Source organism: Trachemys scripta, chromosome 4 (genome assembly GCF_013100865.1).
Source record: "Trachemys scripta elegans isolate TJP31775 chromosome 4, CAS_Tse_1.0, whole genome shotgun sequence".
NCBI lineage: Eukaryota > Metazoa > Chordata > Testudines > Emydidae > Trachemys > Trachemys scripta.
The window spans coordinates 117,742,196-117,755,659 of record NC_048301.1 but is presented as its reverse complement, the minus strand read 5'-3'; the positions used below and the strand labels follow the sequence as shown (position 1 = coordinate 117,755,659).

Sequence of the window (13,464 nt, the reverse complement as noted above, 5' to 3'; positions counted from 1 at the left end):
AGCCCGGCCCCGGCCCCCGGCTCCGCACCGCTGGCCCCCGGGTCGAGCACTGCCGGGCCCGGCTCTGGCCCCCGGGCCGAGCACCCCCGGCCTGGCCCCCGGCTCCACACCGCCGGCCTTGGCCCCGGCCCCACACCGCCGGCCGAGCACCGCCGGCCCCAGCGGCTCCAGCCCCCAACCGAGCACCGTCGGTCCCTCCCTCCCCCCCTATTTTCCTGGACATGTCCGGCTTTTTGAGATTTCCCCCCGGACGGGGATTTGAGGCCCAAAAAAACGGACATGTCCAGGAAAATCTGGACGTATGGTAACCCTATTGTAACACTATTCTGTGGAAGATGATGGATTCCATGTCATAGTCTGCTGCCATGGAATATACAGGGCCCAGGTCACACAGAAAACATTTTTTAAACTAAGATGGGCCTGAACCAAAACCAAGTCCAAATACATCTGAATCAGTTTGGGGCAGAGGGAAGAGTGTGTGTTAAGAATCCAAGTGTTGCAGAAGGGCCCTATTTTAATAGAAGGCTGAACTGAACAAATTCTGTAAGTAAGGTAACCACTGGGAAAGTAAAATGTTTCTTTCCAGGAGACGTTTCTCTCTCTTCTGCCTTGTGGTTGCACCTATTATAAGTTGGTAAAAACTTGCACTTGTTACTGGACACAATACTCCAGTTGAGGCCTACTCCATGCGATTAGGCCTCAACTGGAGTATTGTGTCCAGTTCTGGGCTTAAATTGCAGCAAGGGCAGTTTAGGTTGGACATTAGGAAAAACTTCCTAACTGTCAGGGTGGTTAAGCAGTGGAATAAATTGGGAGGTTCTGGAATCTCCATCATTGGGGATTTTTAAGAGCAGGTTGGACAAACACCTGTCAGGGATGGTCTAGGTAATACTCAGTCCTACCTTGAGTGCAGGGGACTGGACTAGATGACCTCTCAAGGTCCCTTCCTGTCCTATGATTCTACGATTCTAACCTCGCACAGATCTGAGCTGATGGCCTAGAGATGAAAGGTTCCATATCCAATTATTGGTACCTCAACCCATTTCCCTACCACCTCGGCCACACTAACCAAGAATGTACAAATAACTGCTAGTCCAGACAGTGGGATTTAGAAAAGCATGTCTTAGTCTACTACTATTTCCTACTACTCCAGCTACTCCCATATCATTAGGCCTGGGGTACATTACAAAGTTATGGACGTAAGTGTTGGGATTCCCCCAAGACCTCTTTCACTCAGTTCCCCAAGGACTTAGTTAAACTCCAGTCTTCTCCCTCAGATTTCCCTATCTGGCATACAGCAAAGCTATGCTGAGTTGATTAGACTTATACCTGCCCAGGGGTCATGGGGACCAGAAGCCATTCCCTCCCCCACGCTAACGCCCCTGTGGATTTTTGAAACGCCTTTTCCTGCATGCCCACCTTGGTGAGCAAGCAGGAAGTTCCAAGGCCCAGCAGTTCGTTGGTTGCGTGCCGGCTCCATGCTCTAGACGCACTCCTGTCAGGATCTCCTGGGCCTACGGGGAGAAGGCAGAGCTATGCACCAGCTGCAGAAATGTGGACATTTACAAAAAGATTGCACTGGGGAGGCAGGCAAAGGGGTACGACAGGGACCAACAGCAGTGCCACTTGACAGCGAAGGAAGTGTGGCAACATACCATGAGGCCAGGGAAGCCAGCAGTCTATCTGGTGCTGAGCTGCAGACCTGTTGCTTTTACAACGAGCTGCATGCTGCACTTGGCAGAGACGTCACAAGCACCACGCAGACCACCGTGGATACCTCTGCGGGGCCCGAGACAGAGACCCCTGCCATTAACCGCAAGGAGGAGGAGGAGGAGGGGGACAGGACAGGCGAGAAGAGGGTCAGAGGTGTAGGTAGGTGTGGGGTGAAGAGACTGTGAGGCTTGGAGCAAAGAGCCATTCAGCAGAGGGCAAAGAAAACACAATCAGAACTGTAGAAAGTTCTCAGAACCTGCTTGCCTGGTTCTACTCCCACCCGCTGGGCTCCAGCTGGCTTCTTTCTGCAGTTTTCCCCTCAGGCCACATGGCAGAGGTTAGGGGAAGCACCTCCTAGTGGTCCCAGATTGAGGGGGGTCTCCTCTGTACAGTTTGGGATCTAGGAGAGTGTTCAGAGGATGGGGTGTTCTTAGCTGGGCCTCATTTTATCCTCTCCCCGCTAGTGCAGCAGTCCTTGTGGTTCTATTCAGTGTGGGGGATGGGGGACTTCAGTCTGAGTGACGTATGCTGGAAGTCTCATGCGGCCAGTACTAAAATGTCCTCACAATTTCTAAACATTATTGATGAAAATTTCCTAACTCAGAAAAGTGTTGCATCCAACATGGGGGAATTCTATACTAGACCTCGTCTTGACAGATCATGAGGAATTGCTCACAGACCTAAAAATGCCCAGGGGTTGCTTGATCACATTTGTTGTGTGCAAACAGAAATAAAGTCCGTACCAGTAATATATCTACTTGGTGCTTTAAAAGAGCCAATTTCACAAAGCTGAAAACAATTATGAGGCAAATCAAGTGGGAGAGGATTTGAACAGAAAAATGTAATGATCATTGGGAAGTATTTAAGAATATTTTACTAGATACCCAAAGTACTCCATCCCACAGTCAAGAGAGGTAACTACGACGTTAAAAAAATCAACCAAACCCGAAAAACAATATATAAGACATAGGAAAAAAGAAGTTGATGGCAATGAATATAAAGAAATAAATATATATTAAAAGTTTGGAATGATAGAAAATTGACAAGGGAAACAGAAGGACACAGGGAGAAATCTAGGGTGTGAAAAGTAAGGGACAATGAGGAGTCTTTTAAGTATATTAGGACAAAAAGAATCCTAACAATGGCATTGATTATTAGTTATTAATTGAATTGTTATTAGATGGCACCGGTAGACCTGTCAGTAATAATGCAGAAAAAGCAGAAGTGTTCAATACATTTTCTGTTCTGTATTTAGGAAAAGCCTGATAATGTATTCATATCAGATGACAGAGAGGATATACTTTCCATTCCAACAGTAACTCAGGAGGACATTACGCAGCAGCTATTAGAAGTTTAGACAATTAGACATTTTTAAAAATCAGCAGGTCTGGCTAACTTGTATCTGAGAGTTTTAAAAGAGAGGGCGGAGGAAGGCACTGGATCATTAATGCTGATTTTCAATAAATCTTGAAACACTGGGGAAGCTCTAGAGGACTAGAAGAAAGCTAATGTTGTGCAAATATTTAAAAATATTTAAACAGGAAGACCCAGGAAATTATAGGTCTATCAGCTTGATTTCAATCCTGGGCAAATTAATGGAACAGCTGCTATGGTATCTGATTAATAAAAATTAAAGGAGGGTAATATAATTAATGCCAATCAACATGGGTTTATGGAAAATGCATCCCGTCAAACTAACTTGATATATTTTTGATGAGATTACAAGTTTGGTTGATAAAGGTAATAGTGGAGATTAATATACTTATATTTATAAGGCATTTGACTTAGTATTACATGACATTTTGATTAGAAAACTAGAAAGGTATAAAATTAATATGGCACACATTAAATGAATTATTATCTGGCTAACTGATAGGTCTTAACATGTAAACGGAAAGTTGCCAGCGAATGGGTGTGTTTCTAGTGGGGTCCTGTGGAGATCAGTTCTTGATCCTACGATATTTGAACATTTTTATCAGTGACCTGGAAGAAAATATGAAATCATCACTTATAAAGCTTGCAGATGACTCAAAGATTGAGGGAGTGGTAAATAATGAAGAGGACAGGTCATCGATACAGAACGGTCTGGATCACTTGATAAGCTGGGTGCAAGCAAACAATATGTGTTTCAGTTTGGCCAAATGTAAAGTAATACAGTAGGGAACAAAGAATGTCAGTCTTACTTATAGGGTAGGCAACTCCATTCTGGGAAGCAGTGACTCTGAAAAAGACTTAGGGGTCATAGTGGATAATCACCTGAATATGAGCTCCCAGTGCATTTGCTGTGGCCAAAAGGGTTGGAGGGAGTGCTAGTGGCTCTGCAGAATACAGGATGTGGTAAATAGTCTTATCTGGTCACAGGTAGTGGGAGAAGAAGAAGATGTAGATGTGTCAAGTATCTCTGACTAGGAGGGTTTCCTCTTCCGGCTGTGTTTTCAAATAATCTTCGCAAATTAGTAGCGCTAGCCCCTGCTCTGTAACATCCTTCTCTGGACCATGCATAACTTTAGTGTTGCCAGGAAACAAATGTAACAAATAATCCATATGTGTGAGTTTTACAGGCTCCTTCATGTACCCAACATGTGTTCACACATCATGCATTCATGCACACCCTTCCTTCAGCACCCTGGTTGTTTCACAGTCTATCCTACATGTGCATACACACACTCACCTATCCATGTCAGGCTGCTGAATGCAGCATAAAATAACATGAGACGAGGTCATTCTCAGCAGGCAAAGAGGAGTGTGGGTTTGTCCGTACTCAGTTTTACTTATAGCTGGGCAGGTGAGTGAAACATATCTCTATGCTGCCCACCTAGGCTGGGGAAAACTGTTCTAGTTGAAATTACTGCTTGTTCTGCAGACCGCTGGGCATGGGAATTTCTGCAGATTTGGATGCTTGCTGTGCTTATTTATAAGCTAATTCCTCCTTGCCGTCAGCTTTCTCATTGCCAGAGTAGAGTCCACACTCTAGGAGCACACAGATAGTACGGGTAGATGACATGGGCCTTGACCTCTTGTATGTGTTCATTGCAAGCCAGAACTGTGTCTTTGAATGAGGCTTATTCTCAGCATAAGTAGCCTCATTCAAAGCTATGGCTCCCCACTCTACAACTTAAGGGCCTGATCCTAAATCTATTGATGTCAATGGAATGGATATGCCTGGCGTTCACTAGGGACCTGCTCCATTGGCTTTGATGGGCTTTGGACCAGACCCCTACCGAACTTCAGTCACATCCCAATGCAGCAAGATTAATGATCATCATGTCTACCGTAATTTCACTCAGCAGAGTTCTCCTCTGAATTACACTTGGTCAATGAGGAGTGATGCCACTGATTTCAGTGAGGTTACACCCAGGATAAATTTGGCCCAGTGTCTGTTTTTACTGATCACACTGTGCAGAAGTATCTTTGCTTATTCATTGTATTTTCCCCTGAGTTGTCATACCACTTAAGATCCTGGGTTGATTTCACTTCCACATCATGGGTTCTGGCACCAAGTTTTGTCAGCTTCGAGACAACAGACATTTAAGGAAGTGAACATTGTACATGTTGCCTTCCAAAGATTATGTTTCATTCCATTCTTTTGATTATAGCATCGTTTATTATTTACATTAGGAGGATAAAGTTATTCCCCGATGAGTGAGCAATATAATATAGACCATTACAACGCAGGCAGTTAAAGGTCAGGCATGGGAGTGGGATCAGAGGGCACTGGAAAGGAGCTCAAAGGTGGACCCTGAAATAGCAGTATCACTTGGGCTGGATTTCTGTTTTTTACAGGGCACTTTTGGAACCTGGATAAAAGTTTGGAATTTATGATTGTTTTCATCTTGCCATTCTGCCTTTCTTCCGTGATAGCATATGACTATCTGTATTTCTGAGTACCCAGTTACCATGAATACAAATGTAAGGGTCACACAAATGCTTTCCCATAACAAACTCGGATACTTTCAGCTTAGTTTAGTTATTCTCTCTCTCTCTTTCCTAATTCCCTGCTGCCTTTTTCCACCACTTCTTTCCGCTATCCATGAACAGCGTTGGCTCATTCTTCAGCAGTTTCATGGTGGGGAGACCTTTCTGCACCTACATACCACGGTGATAGGTGCAGACTAAGAATCTGAAGAACTGAAAGAACTGTGCATTGCTCTCTGAATATGAGGAGGCTTGAACTTATTCTGATGTCTAGCACTAATGAATTCCACAGCTCAGGGCCTTCCATTGAAAAGGCTTTGCCTCTGCATTATGACAGGACCATCCTAGTCACAGCAGTGTCCCAAGGTGCATAGCTGTTTCAGAAGGTCAGCAGTGCAGGTCGGGGGATCTCCAAGATAGCTGGGCCCCCGCCCATTCAGAGGTTTAGTTGAAGATTAACACACCAGGAGCTGAAAGTCAAATGGGGAGCTGAAATCAAACAGAACATCCTGGTGACTTCCTCTTCACTGCCTCACTTCCTAAGAAGAGTAGAATTTGCTTATCTAGAGTCACATGTGGTTGACTGACATGGGTAATTCTAAAAAAAAAAAAAAAAGTGTTCACAGTTTTAAAATAGAGTCATTGGGAAGTGACAACAGCTAGAGCAAGTGAAGGCAGGTAAATTTTTGGCTGGGCTGCTACAAGATTTCTGACCACTTCAAAAGAAATGTCGAGAGTGCTCAAAGGAGACTGAAGGAGCCACAGAGATGTTCTGGCATTAACAAGGAGAAATCACAAGGAAGGATCATATAGCATGGATATCCAGGTGCAATTTTCTCTTGTGCGATGCTAAGGAGGGGTAACAGCCAGTTAGTTAACTGCATGATTCCATGGGGACATAAAGTTCTGCACAGTTCTGTAGTTATTGTGAGGAAAGTCACTGGGAGAGCTGAGCTTTGGTGCCCTTGTAGAAGAAAAATCCTACTCAAGCTTGTTCTTGTTGGCATCTTCCTCCTTCCTTGAGCCTGCAGAGCAGAGGAGGCACCCTGCTATTCGCCATGACAAACAGCAGTTTGACTCTAAGCAGCCTGGATGCAGTTTACATCACCATCGAGTTCATTATTGGGATATCTGCAACCGTGGGCAACATCCTGGTCATCTGGGTGGTGAAGCTGAACCCAGCTTTTCAGACAAATACCTTCTACTTCATTGTCTCCCTGGCGCTGGCCGATATAGCCGTGGGCATCCTTGTCATGCCACTGGCCATCGTGGTGAGCCTGGGAGTCGACATCCACTTCTACTCCTGCCTCTTCATGTGCTGCCTGATGGTGGTTTTCACTAATGCCTCCATCCTGTCTCTCCTGGCTATAGCAATCGACAGGTACCTAAGAGTGAAGCTGCCCACCAGGTGAGTCAGTCTGTTTAGTTGTTGCATTTTCAAGTTATTGTTCAAATTACATGGAAGTTCAATTAATGCTCTAATGCCCCTCCTGGTCTCCACACACCAGCTCAGACCTGGAGGCACGCTCGTCCATCTCCCCCAGTGCTCATACCCCCTATCTCACACCTGCCTTGCACACCGAGGTTTTACTCTACCCTGCCTCAGGATTGGGGATAGACTAAATTACCTCTTGAGATCACATCCAGCCCTACATTTCTATGGTTCTGTGTTGACAGATGCTCCCTGCTCCCCCATCTTTTGAAGTGGCTTCTAATCAGGCAAGTCTCTGAAGCAGTAAATTCACTTTAAATGTATGTTCGAAAAAGAGAAAGATTCTCTCTTTGTAAAACCAATGTAAGAGCCATTCTTTGGGGGCAGGGACGATCTCGTAGCTCTGTGTTTGTCCTGCAGCTAGCACAGTGGAGTCCTGACCCATGTTTGAGGCCCCTAAATGCTACCACAATATAAAAAATAAGTATTAATTATTGAATTGCCTATAGGGATCAGAGAACTGCTGGGATCATGGTGAAACATGATTTCATTCTTCAGTCATTTTGTTGGGTGTGTGACCTAATTTTTATATTATTTCTGTGTTTGTTTATTTTGGGGCTAGTCACTTCAAATACTCCCGTCAACGTCAGCACTGGGTCAAAATGAGAAAGTGACACAGAGTGAACAGCAAGTTCTAATACGAGGATTTTATAAAAACACACCTTTTTTCTATAACTTGAGTGGCCAAGTGCATGCATAAAACACCCCCGTCCGCCCCAAAACAACAACAACACGGCACAGGGTCAGACAGTACACGGTCCTGGTGTCGTAATTGGGTCTACATTTACCTTAATTGTGAGGTCAACTGTAAGAAGTGAGTGAAAGTTCATAAAATATCACCATGACCTGTAACAACATATGTTGATGGGAAAAGGTGCAAAAGGGAAACAGAAAAACTGCATAAGTCTAAACTAAAAAACCTACAGATATAATTAAGGACCTTGTTAAGATTATGCCTGGTAAACAAGAGAAGTGTGGGACCAGTAATCAATGAACCAAAATTGGTGGGTCAGAAATTAGGTCTAGGACGTTGGGGGGAAAGCTGGTTACTGTGACGCTGTCTGACTAAAAGATGAAAGAAGGGTTAGGAGTGAGCTTCACCATAATGGCTGCCTGCCCTGATGTCTCCTGGGTCCCCGGACTTTCTTCACACTAATCCTGACAGATGTTGTGACTAGATTGGGCCACGAGAGAGGGACCCAGATAGCATCGCGCCACCTCCATCAGCTCTGACTAAATCCCGAACACCGTCTAAGATATGAGACTTTGTCACACCTCAACACCCCCCAAGATGTCCTTTTCCTTCCACACCCTGATTTCTTCTCTTTCCCGTGTTTCTTCTTTTGTCTTCTGTTTAAGAGTCTGGCTCAACCAGCCAAGACTGTCTATTTTACAACACTGGTGTAAGCCTGTGACCAGAAAGAGGCAGCTAACAGCAATGCCCTCAAAAGACCAACTCGGAGTGGCTGATCAGACCGCGTGCTGGGCCTGTGTTTTTCCAGCAGTGAGAGTCAACACCAGAGACAGAAGTTGCATTTTCTGTCTTTGCCATTCTTTTCTTTCCCCCTTTGTGCGCGTTTGTTTTGTTTTGTCCTCTGGGAAGTGAGACTGAAGTTTAACAACAGCATCTATGACAGCTCCAGCCCATCATAAGTAACACCTTCTCTTTTCCCAAAAGGACAGTTATTACCAAATTCTAAGATACAGTCAAATGGGAAGGGGGAAAAGGGGTTCTTTCTCAAAACTCTCTCCAGCGAAAGGGAAAGGGTCGGGATGTTGGTAAAATGAAAGCCTGACTTAATGCTTTACATTTCAAAGGCTTTCACTGTTTTTGAGTTCTTTTCTGAATCTTTAATAAAAAGGTTTAAAAGACTTTCAATAGTGTGTTTGCCATGATGCTAAGCAGGCTGAGGTCTCTGCCTTGTTTAATGTTGGGCAGTGACTCTTTGGTTTCTTTTTTTCCCATCTAAATTAACACATCAGGCCATATTTCTTTGAGCAAAGGTTCTACATCAACAGTGTAGAGGCAGGGCTGGCTCCAGGCACCAGCCGACCAAGCACATGCTTGGGGCGGCACCTTGGGGCAGGGCGGCGCTCAATTTTTTATTTTTTATTTTTGGATTCGGCGGCGCGGCGTTCGGAGGGAGGCGGGGGCTTTGGGCGGCGTGCTGCTCGGAGGGGGGCGGGGCTTTGGGCGACGTGGCGCTCGGAGGGGGGCGGTGCTTTGGGCGGTGCTCAGGGCGGGGCTTCAGGTGGCGCAGTGCTCGGAGGGGGGTGGGGGCTTCGGGCGGTGCTCGGGGGGCGGTGCTTCGGGTGGTGTGGTGCTCGGAGGGGGGGCGGGGCTTCGGGCAGTGTGGTGCTCGGAGGGAGGGCGGGGGCTTCGGGTGGCGTGATGCTCGGGGGGGGGGGGGGGGGGGGGGGTTTACGGCAGGGCAGCACCCTTCTTTTTTGCCTGGGGCAGCAAAAAAGTTAGAGCCGGCCCTGTGTAGAGGAATAGTATAGTCTGGGGGAATCGTGTAAATTACAGAATGAATGGAGAGGTACTTAAAGGAAAGCTGGAAGGTAGCCCGCAGAATCAGCTGCTGGTGATGGCAAACATATCCTTGCCTCAGACATGCTGAGATCAGCACCAGACCAGAAATGTGGTCATCCAAAGCAGGCCAAATGGTAAGAGACAGACTTGGTTAAAACTAGTTAATCATTCTACATATGGTACCAAGTACTGGCAATAAGATACCTTGCCCAAAAGACAGCTGAGCACTCAAGTCAGCCACAAATGAACCTACAGCCCTTGAAGGCAGGAGTTCTTGGATGCTGCTTCACTGTCGCTAAACAATCGCATCTAACAGGGTTGGTGTTTTTCAGGTACAGAATAATCACCACGAAGAGAAGAATCTGGGTGGCTCTTGGAATTTGCTGGTTGTTGTCCTTGCTGACAGGATTTGTCCCCATGTTCGGATGGAATAAAAGGATTGACCCAAAAATGCCCAGTGAATTCAAGTGTAAATTCACCTCTGTGATGAGCATGGACTACATGGTGTATTTCAACTTCTTCGCCTGGATCCTCATCCCTCTGATCCTCATGTGTGCTCTGTACATCGAGATCTTCTACATTATCCGAACAAAGCTAAGTCAAAGTGCAACAAACACAAATGCAGGAGTGTTTTACGGGAAGGAGTTCAAGGCGGCCAAATCTTTGGCCCTCGTCCTCTTCTTGTTTGCGATTTGTTGGCTGCCTTTGTCCATTCTAAACTGTATTGGCCGTTTCTGTCTCAACTGTCAAATCCCGTCGCATCTGTTGTACGTGAGCATTCTGCTGTCTCACTCCAATTCGGTCATGAATCCCGTTGTCTATGCTTGCAAGATAAAGAAGTTCAAAGACACTTATACTCTTATTTTAAGAACCCATGTCCTGCGCATGAGTCCAAAGCTGGTCAGTTCTAGCATGGAGCAAACATCAGAGTGCGACCCAGTGACTCCTTGATGCCAACTGGCAGAGGGTCCAAGGGGCACGCATAGGATTTTACAGGGATTCCCTGGGTCACATATATGCATAATAATTCACCAAATGATGGCAAATGAGGTCTCTACCGAGAGACAGTAGCCCACTGCTCATCATAACCATTGCAATATGTATGGATGGATAATATTTAATGAGTTATGTATCTATATTGAAAATAATGTTCTTAAGGTCTTTGAGTCAAAGCATGTCACATACCTTGGTAATGTTCTTTTCAGACAAGTGGTAATATCTCCGTCTGGTCATTTGTGTAGTGTGTAGTGCGTATCTCACAATGTATGCCTATTTGCATATTGAGCCAGGTGCTAATTAAGAGACTGTAAAAATCTACAAGAGAGGAAATCTACAGGAAGAAAAAACAAAAGGAGAGTTTCCTGCTTATGAATAAAGACAAAGGATTGTTTTGGGTATATCTTGGTGTGCAAAGGGACACACTGAAACCTTCACCTTGGAGGCAAACTGACAGCATACATATCTCGTGCAAGGGAGGGGTCATAGCCAGCCTGGCTGCAAAGTGCTGCAAGGATTTTTAGAGGAGCAATACTCTACTAGCCATGAGAGTATCTTGTTAATTAAGTCTAGGCTCTAGAATGCATGCTATGATTTTATTCTTTATGGAACCATTGTTTCCAATATTTCTACTTGCTTCTACTCGAATTGTTATGCGTTGTTAAATAAACTTGTATTTGATTTAACTATGAACAAATCTCAGTGCTGTGTGTTCAGCGGAGTGGTGCTCTGAAGTGGGACTGGTAAGCTGGCTTGTACCATTTCTTTGGAAGCAGCAAATCTGTGAATACTGTGAGTGGTGCAGGGGCTAGTCACTCCAGGGAGATGCTCAGAGGTTGGAATGTGCCTATTGCTAACCTGCAGAATGACAGCAGGGCCTGCAAGGCCTAGAGGGGAGCGATTATGTTGCCCATGGCCAGTGGAGTTGGGGAGCTGACCCCCAGTGGGCACAGAAAAGGCTTCCCCATGCTAAGGGCAGATGATTGCAAGGTGCCTCACAGCCCTGGGTACCCCCAGGAAGAATCACACAAAGCAGTGGTCATAAATCAAGGATGGCTATTGAATTATCTGGGTAAATTATACCCACATAACCTAAACAGACTGATAACCCTGCTGCATTAACAGGCTCTGGGAGAAATATAGACTCTGAATATTCTGCTCTCTCATTCTACATGTGCTGGGGAGAAAGGTTTCACCAGAAATACAAAGGTAGCAGGATTAGTAGAATCTAATCCAAACTCAGCCATGTTTTTCTAAAGCACGTTTTCTGCACCAGCGATTAGCTTATGGGTTTTAAGGCCATGGGGTAATGGCTTTGACTACTGATAAATGAGATACAGATCCTTTCGCCTCTAGTTCATCAGCTCAGAGCTGTCCCAGGATAGCAATGAAAAGCAGTTATATTATTACTAACTGTTGTTTACAGCTATCCTGGGACAGATTTGAGTTGGTCAACTAGATTTATTATCTCCTGATCATAAGTCCAACCATTGAGGGGTTGACAATGGACTGTCCTCCCCACTCACCTTTCTGCTATACACTTGGTTTCCCTTTCAATGCAGCTGCAGGTCTAGTGCTTTTATCCAGACACTCCTTCCCACTTTTTGCCGCAGATACACCCATGCATCTGATGCCTTTTTGGTACCTTGTGAGAACTGGGTTCCAGCACATTCACTGGAAGACAGGGGTCTGAAGCACCAACCCTCACTCTCCCTTGGTGGCAGTCAAAGGCTGAAGGGGCTGTGGAGGCTAAACTCCCCTCTTAGTCCTACAAGGAGTTCCTGTCAATGGGGAGCCGTTTATCAACATGGAATTCACTTAATCCTCCCCCCCAAAAATAAATAAATCCCGGAACCACACAACCGTGGACGTGTCCTGCTGAGACATATCATACCAGACAGTAACAGGCAGCATTGGGGGAGGACGGGATAACAAAATATGCCACAGGGGCACAATATACCAGTTCTTACATGGGAATACCAGTGAGTTGGCCTAGCTGGAGGTACAGCTTTTATTATTTCAAAAGTCAGTAAAGAGATTCCAGGTGCTTTTTTCGTCTTTTACATTTTCTCATCCGGGTTGTTGACCAGGGTCAGTTGGAAAAGATGTTAGGTGTGCATTCCTGTTTTCCAGAATACAGTATTTAGCAGCCTGGGCATATCCTGACTGAATAATATTTGAAGAGAGGGGGTCTTGTGTTGTCTGAGCCAGGAACTCCTGAGTTTTAATCACAGCTTTGGCAGTGACTTCTCTTTCAACCAGCTACTAAACCACTCTCACAATTTTGCCATCTGTCAAATGGAGAAGATAATCACGTCACAGGATGTTGTGACTATTTCTTAATGTTTGTAAAGTGTCTTGAAGACAGAAAGCTGCTCGGTATTATTCATAGCAATATATCTCAAGCCTGCTGTTGTATTTTTGTTCATCTTTATATTTTAGCTACCGCTGTGTTTGGAGGCCCAGCAAAAAAAGTCAGTTGAGTAAACGGAAAACTTATGGGAATCTGAGTGAAGGCCACGTCTCTCTTTGAACGCATCTCTGACTGATTGCTGAATAGTTTTCAGTAGTTGCATTGTTTCCTAATTGCCCTGCCTGCCCCTGAGAACTTCCATTCACATCTGGCTCTCTCTCAACACCGGATTCAGTGTTACCTCATGTGGTCTGATCAGACGCTGACTTTCCTTCTGTCTCTCCATTTTTGAAACATCACTGGGAAGCATCACGAGTGTTTGTGGAAAGTGGGATGAACTAGAGCCAGGGTAATCAATTATTTTTTGTCAAGGTCCAAATTTCTCGGTTAAGGTATAGTCAA

The 13,464-nt window shown here is 45.3% G+C and overlaps 1 protein-coding gene across 1 annotated transcript; it reads left to right on the top strand.

The window, feature by feature from the left end:
* The first annotated feature begins 6,275 nt into the window (after nucleotides 1-6,275).
* On the top strand, nucleotides 6,276-11,342 carry ADORA3 (adenosine A3 receptor). Its single transcript, XM_034768658.1, has 2 exons — nucleotides 6,276-7,036; nucleotides 9,986-11,342. Exons 1-2 carry the CDS (start codon nucleotides 6,687-6,689, stop codon nucleotides 10,602-10,604), a joined length of 969 nt encoding a protein of 322 aa, XP_034624549.1. The 5' UTR covers nucleotides 6,276-6,686; the 3' UTR covers nucleotides 10,605-11,342.
* The last annotated feature ends 2,122 nt before the right edge of the window (nucleotides 11,343-13,464 follow it).

Coding starts and splice junctions, on each gene's coding strand:
- ADORA3 (XM_034768658.1), top strand. CDS start 6,687: ATGACAAACAGCAGTTTGACTCTAAGCAGCCTGGATGCAGTTTACATC. Junction 7,037..9,985: donor AGAGTGAAGCTGCCCACCAG/GTGAGTCAGTCT, acceptor GGTGTTTTTCAG/GTACAGAATAATCACCACGA.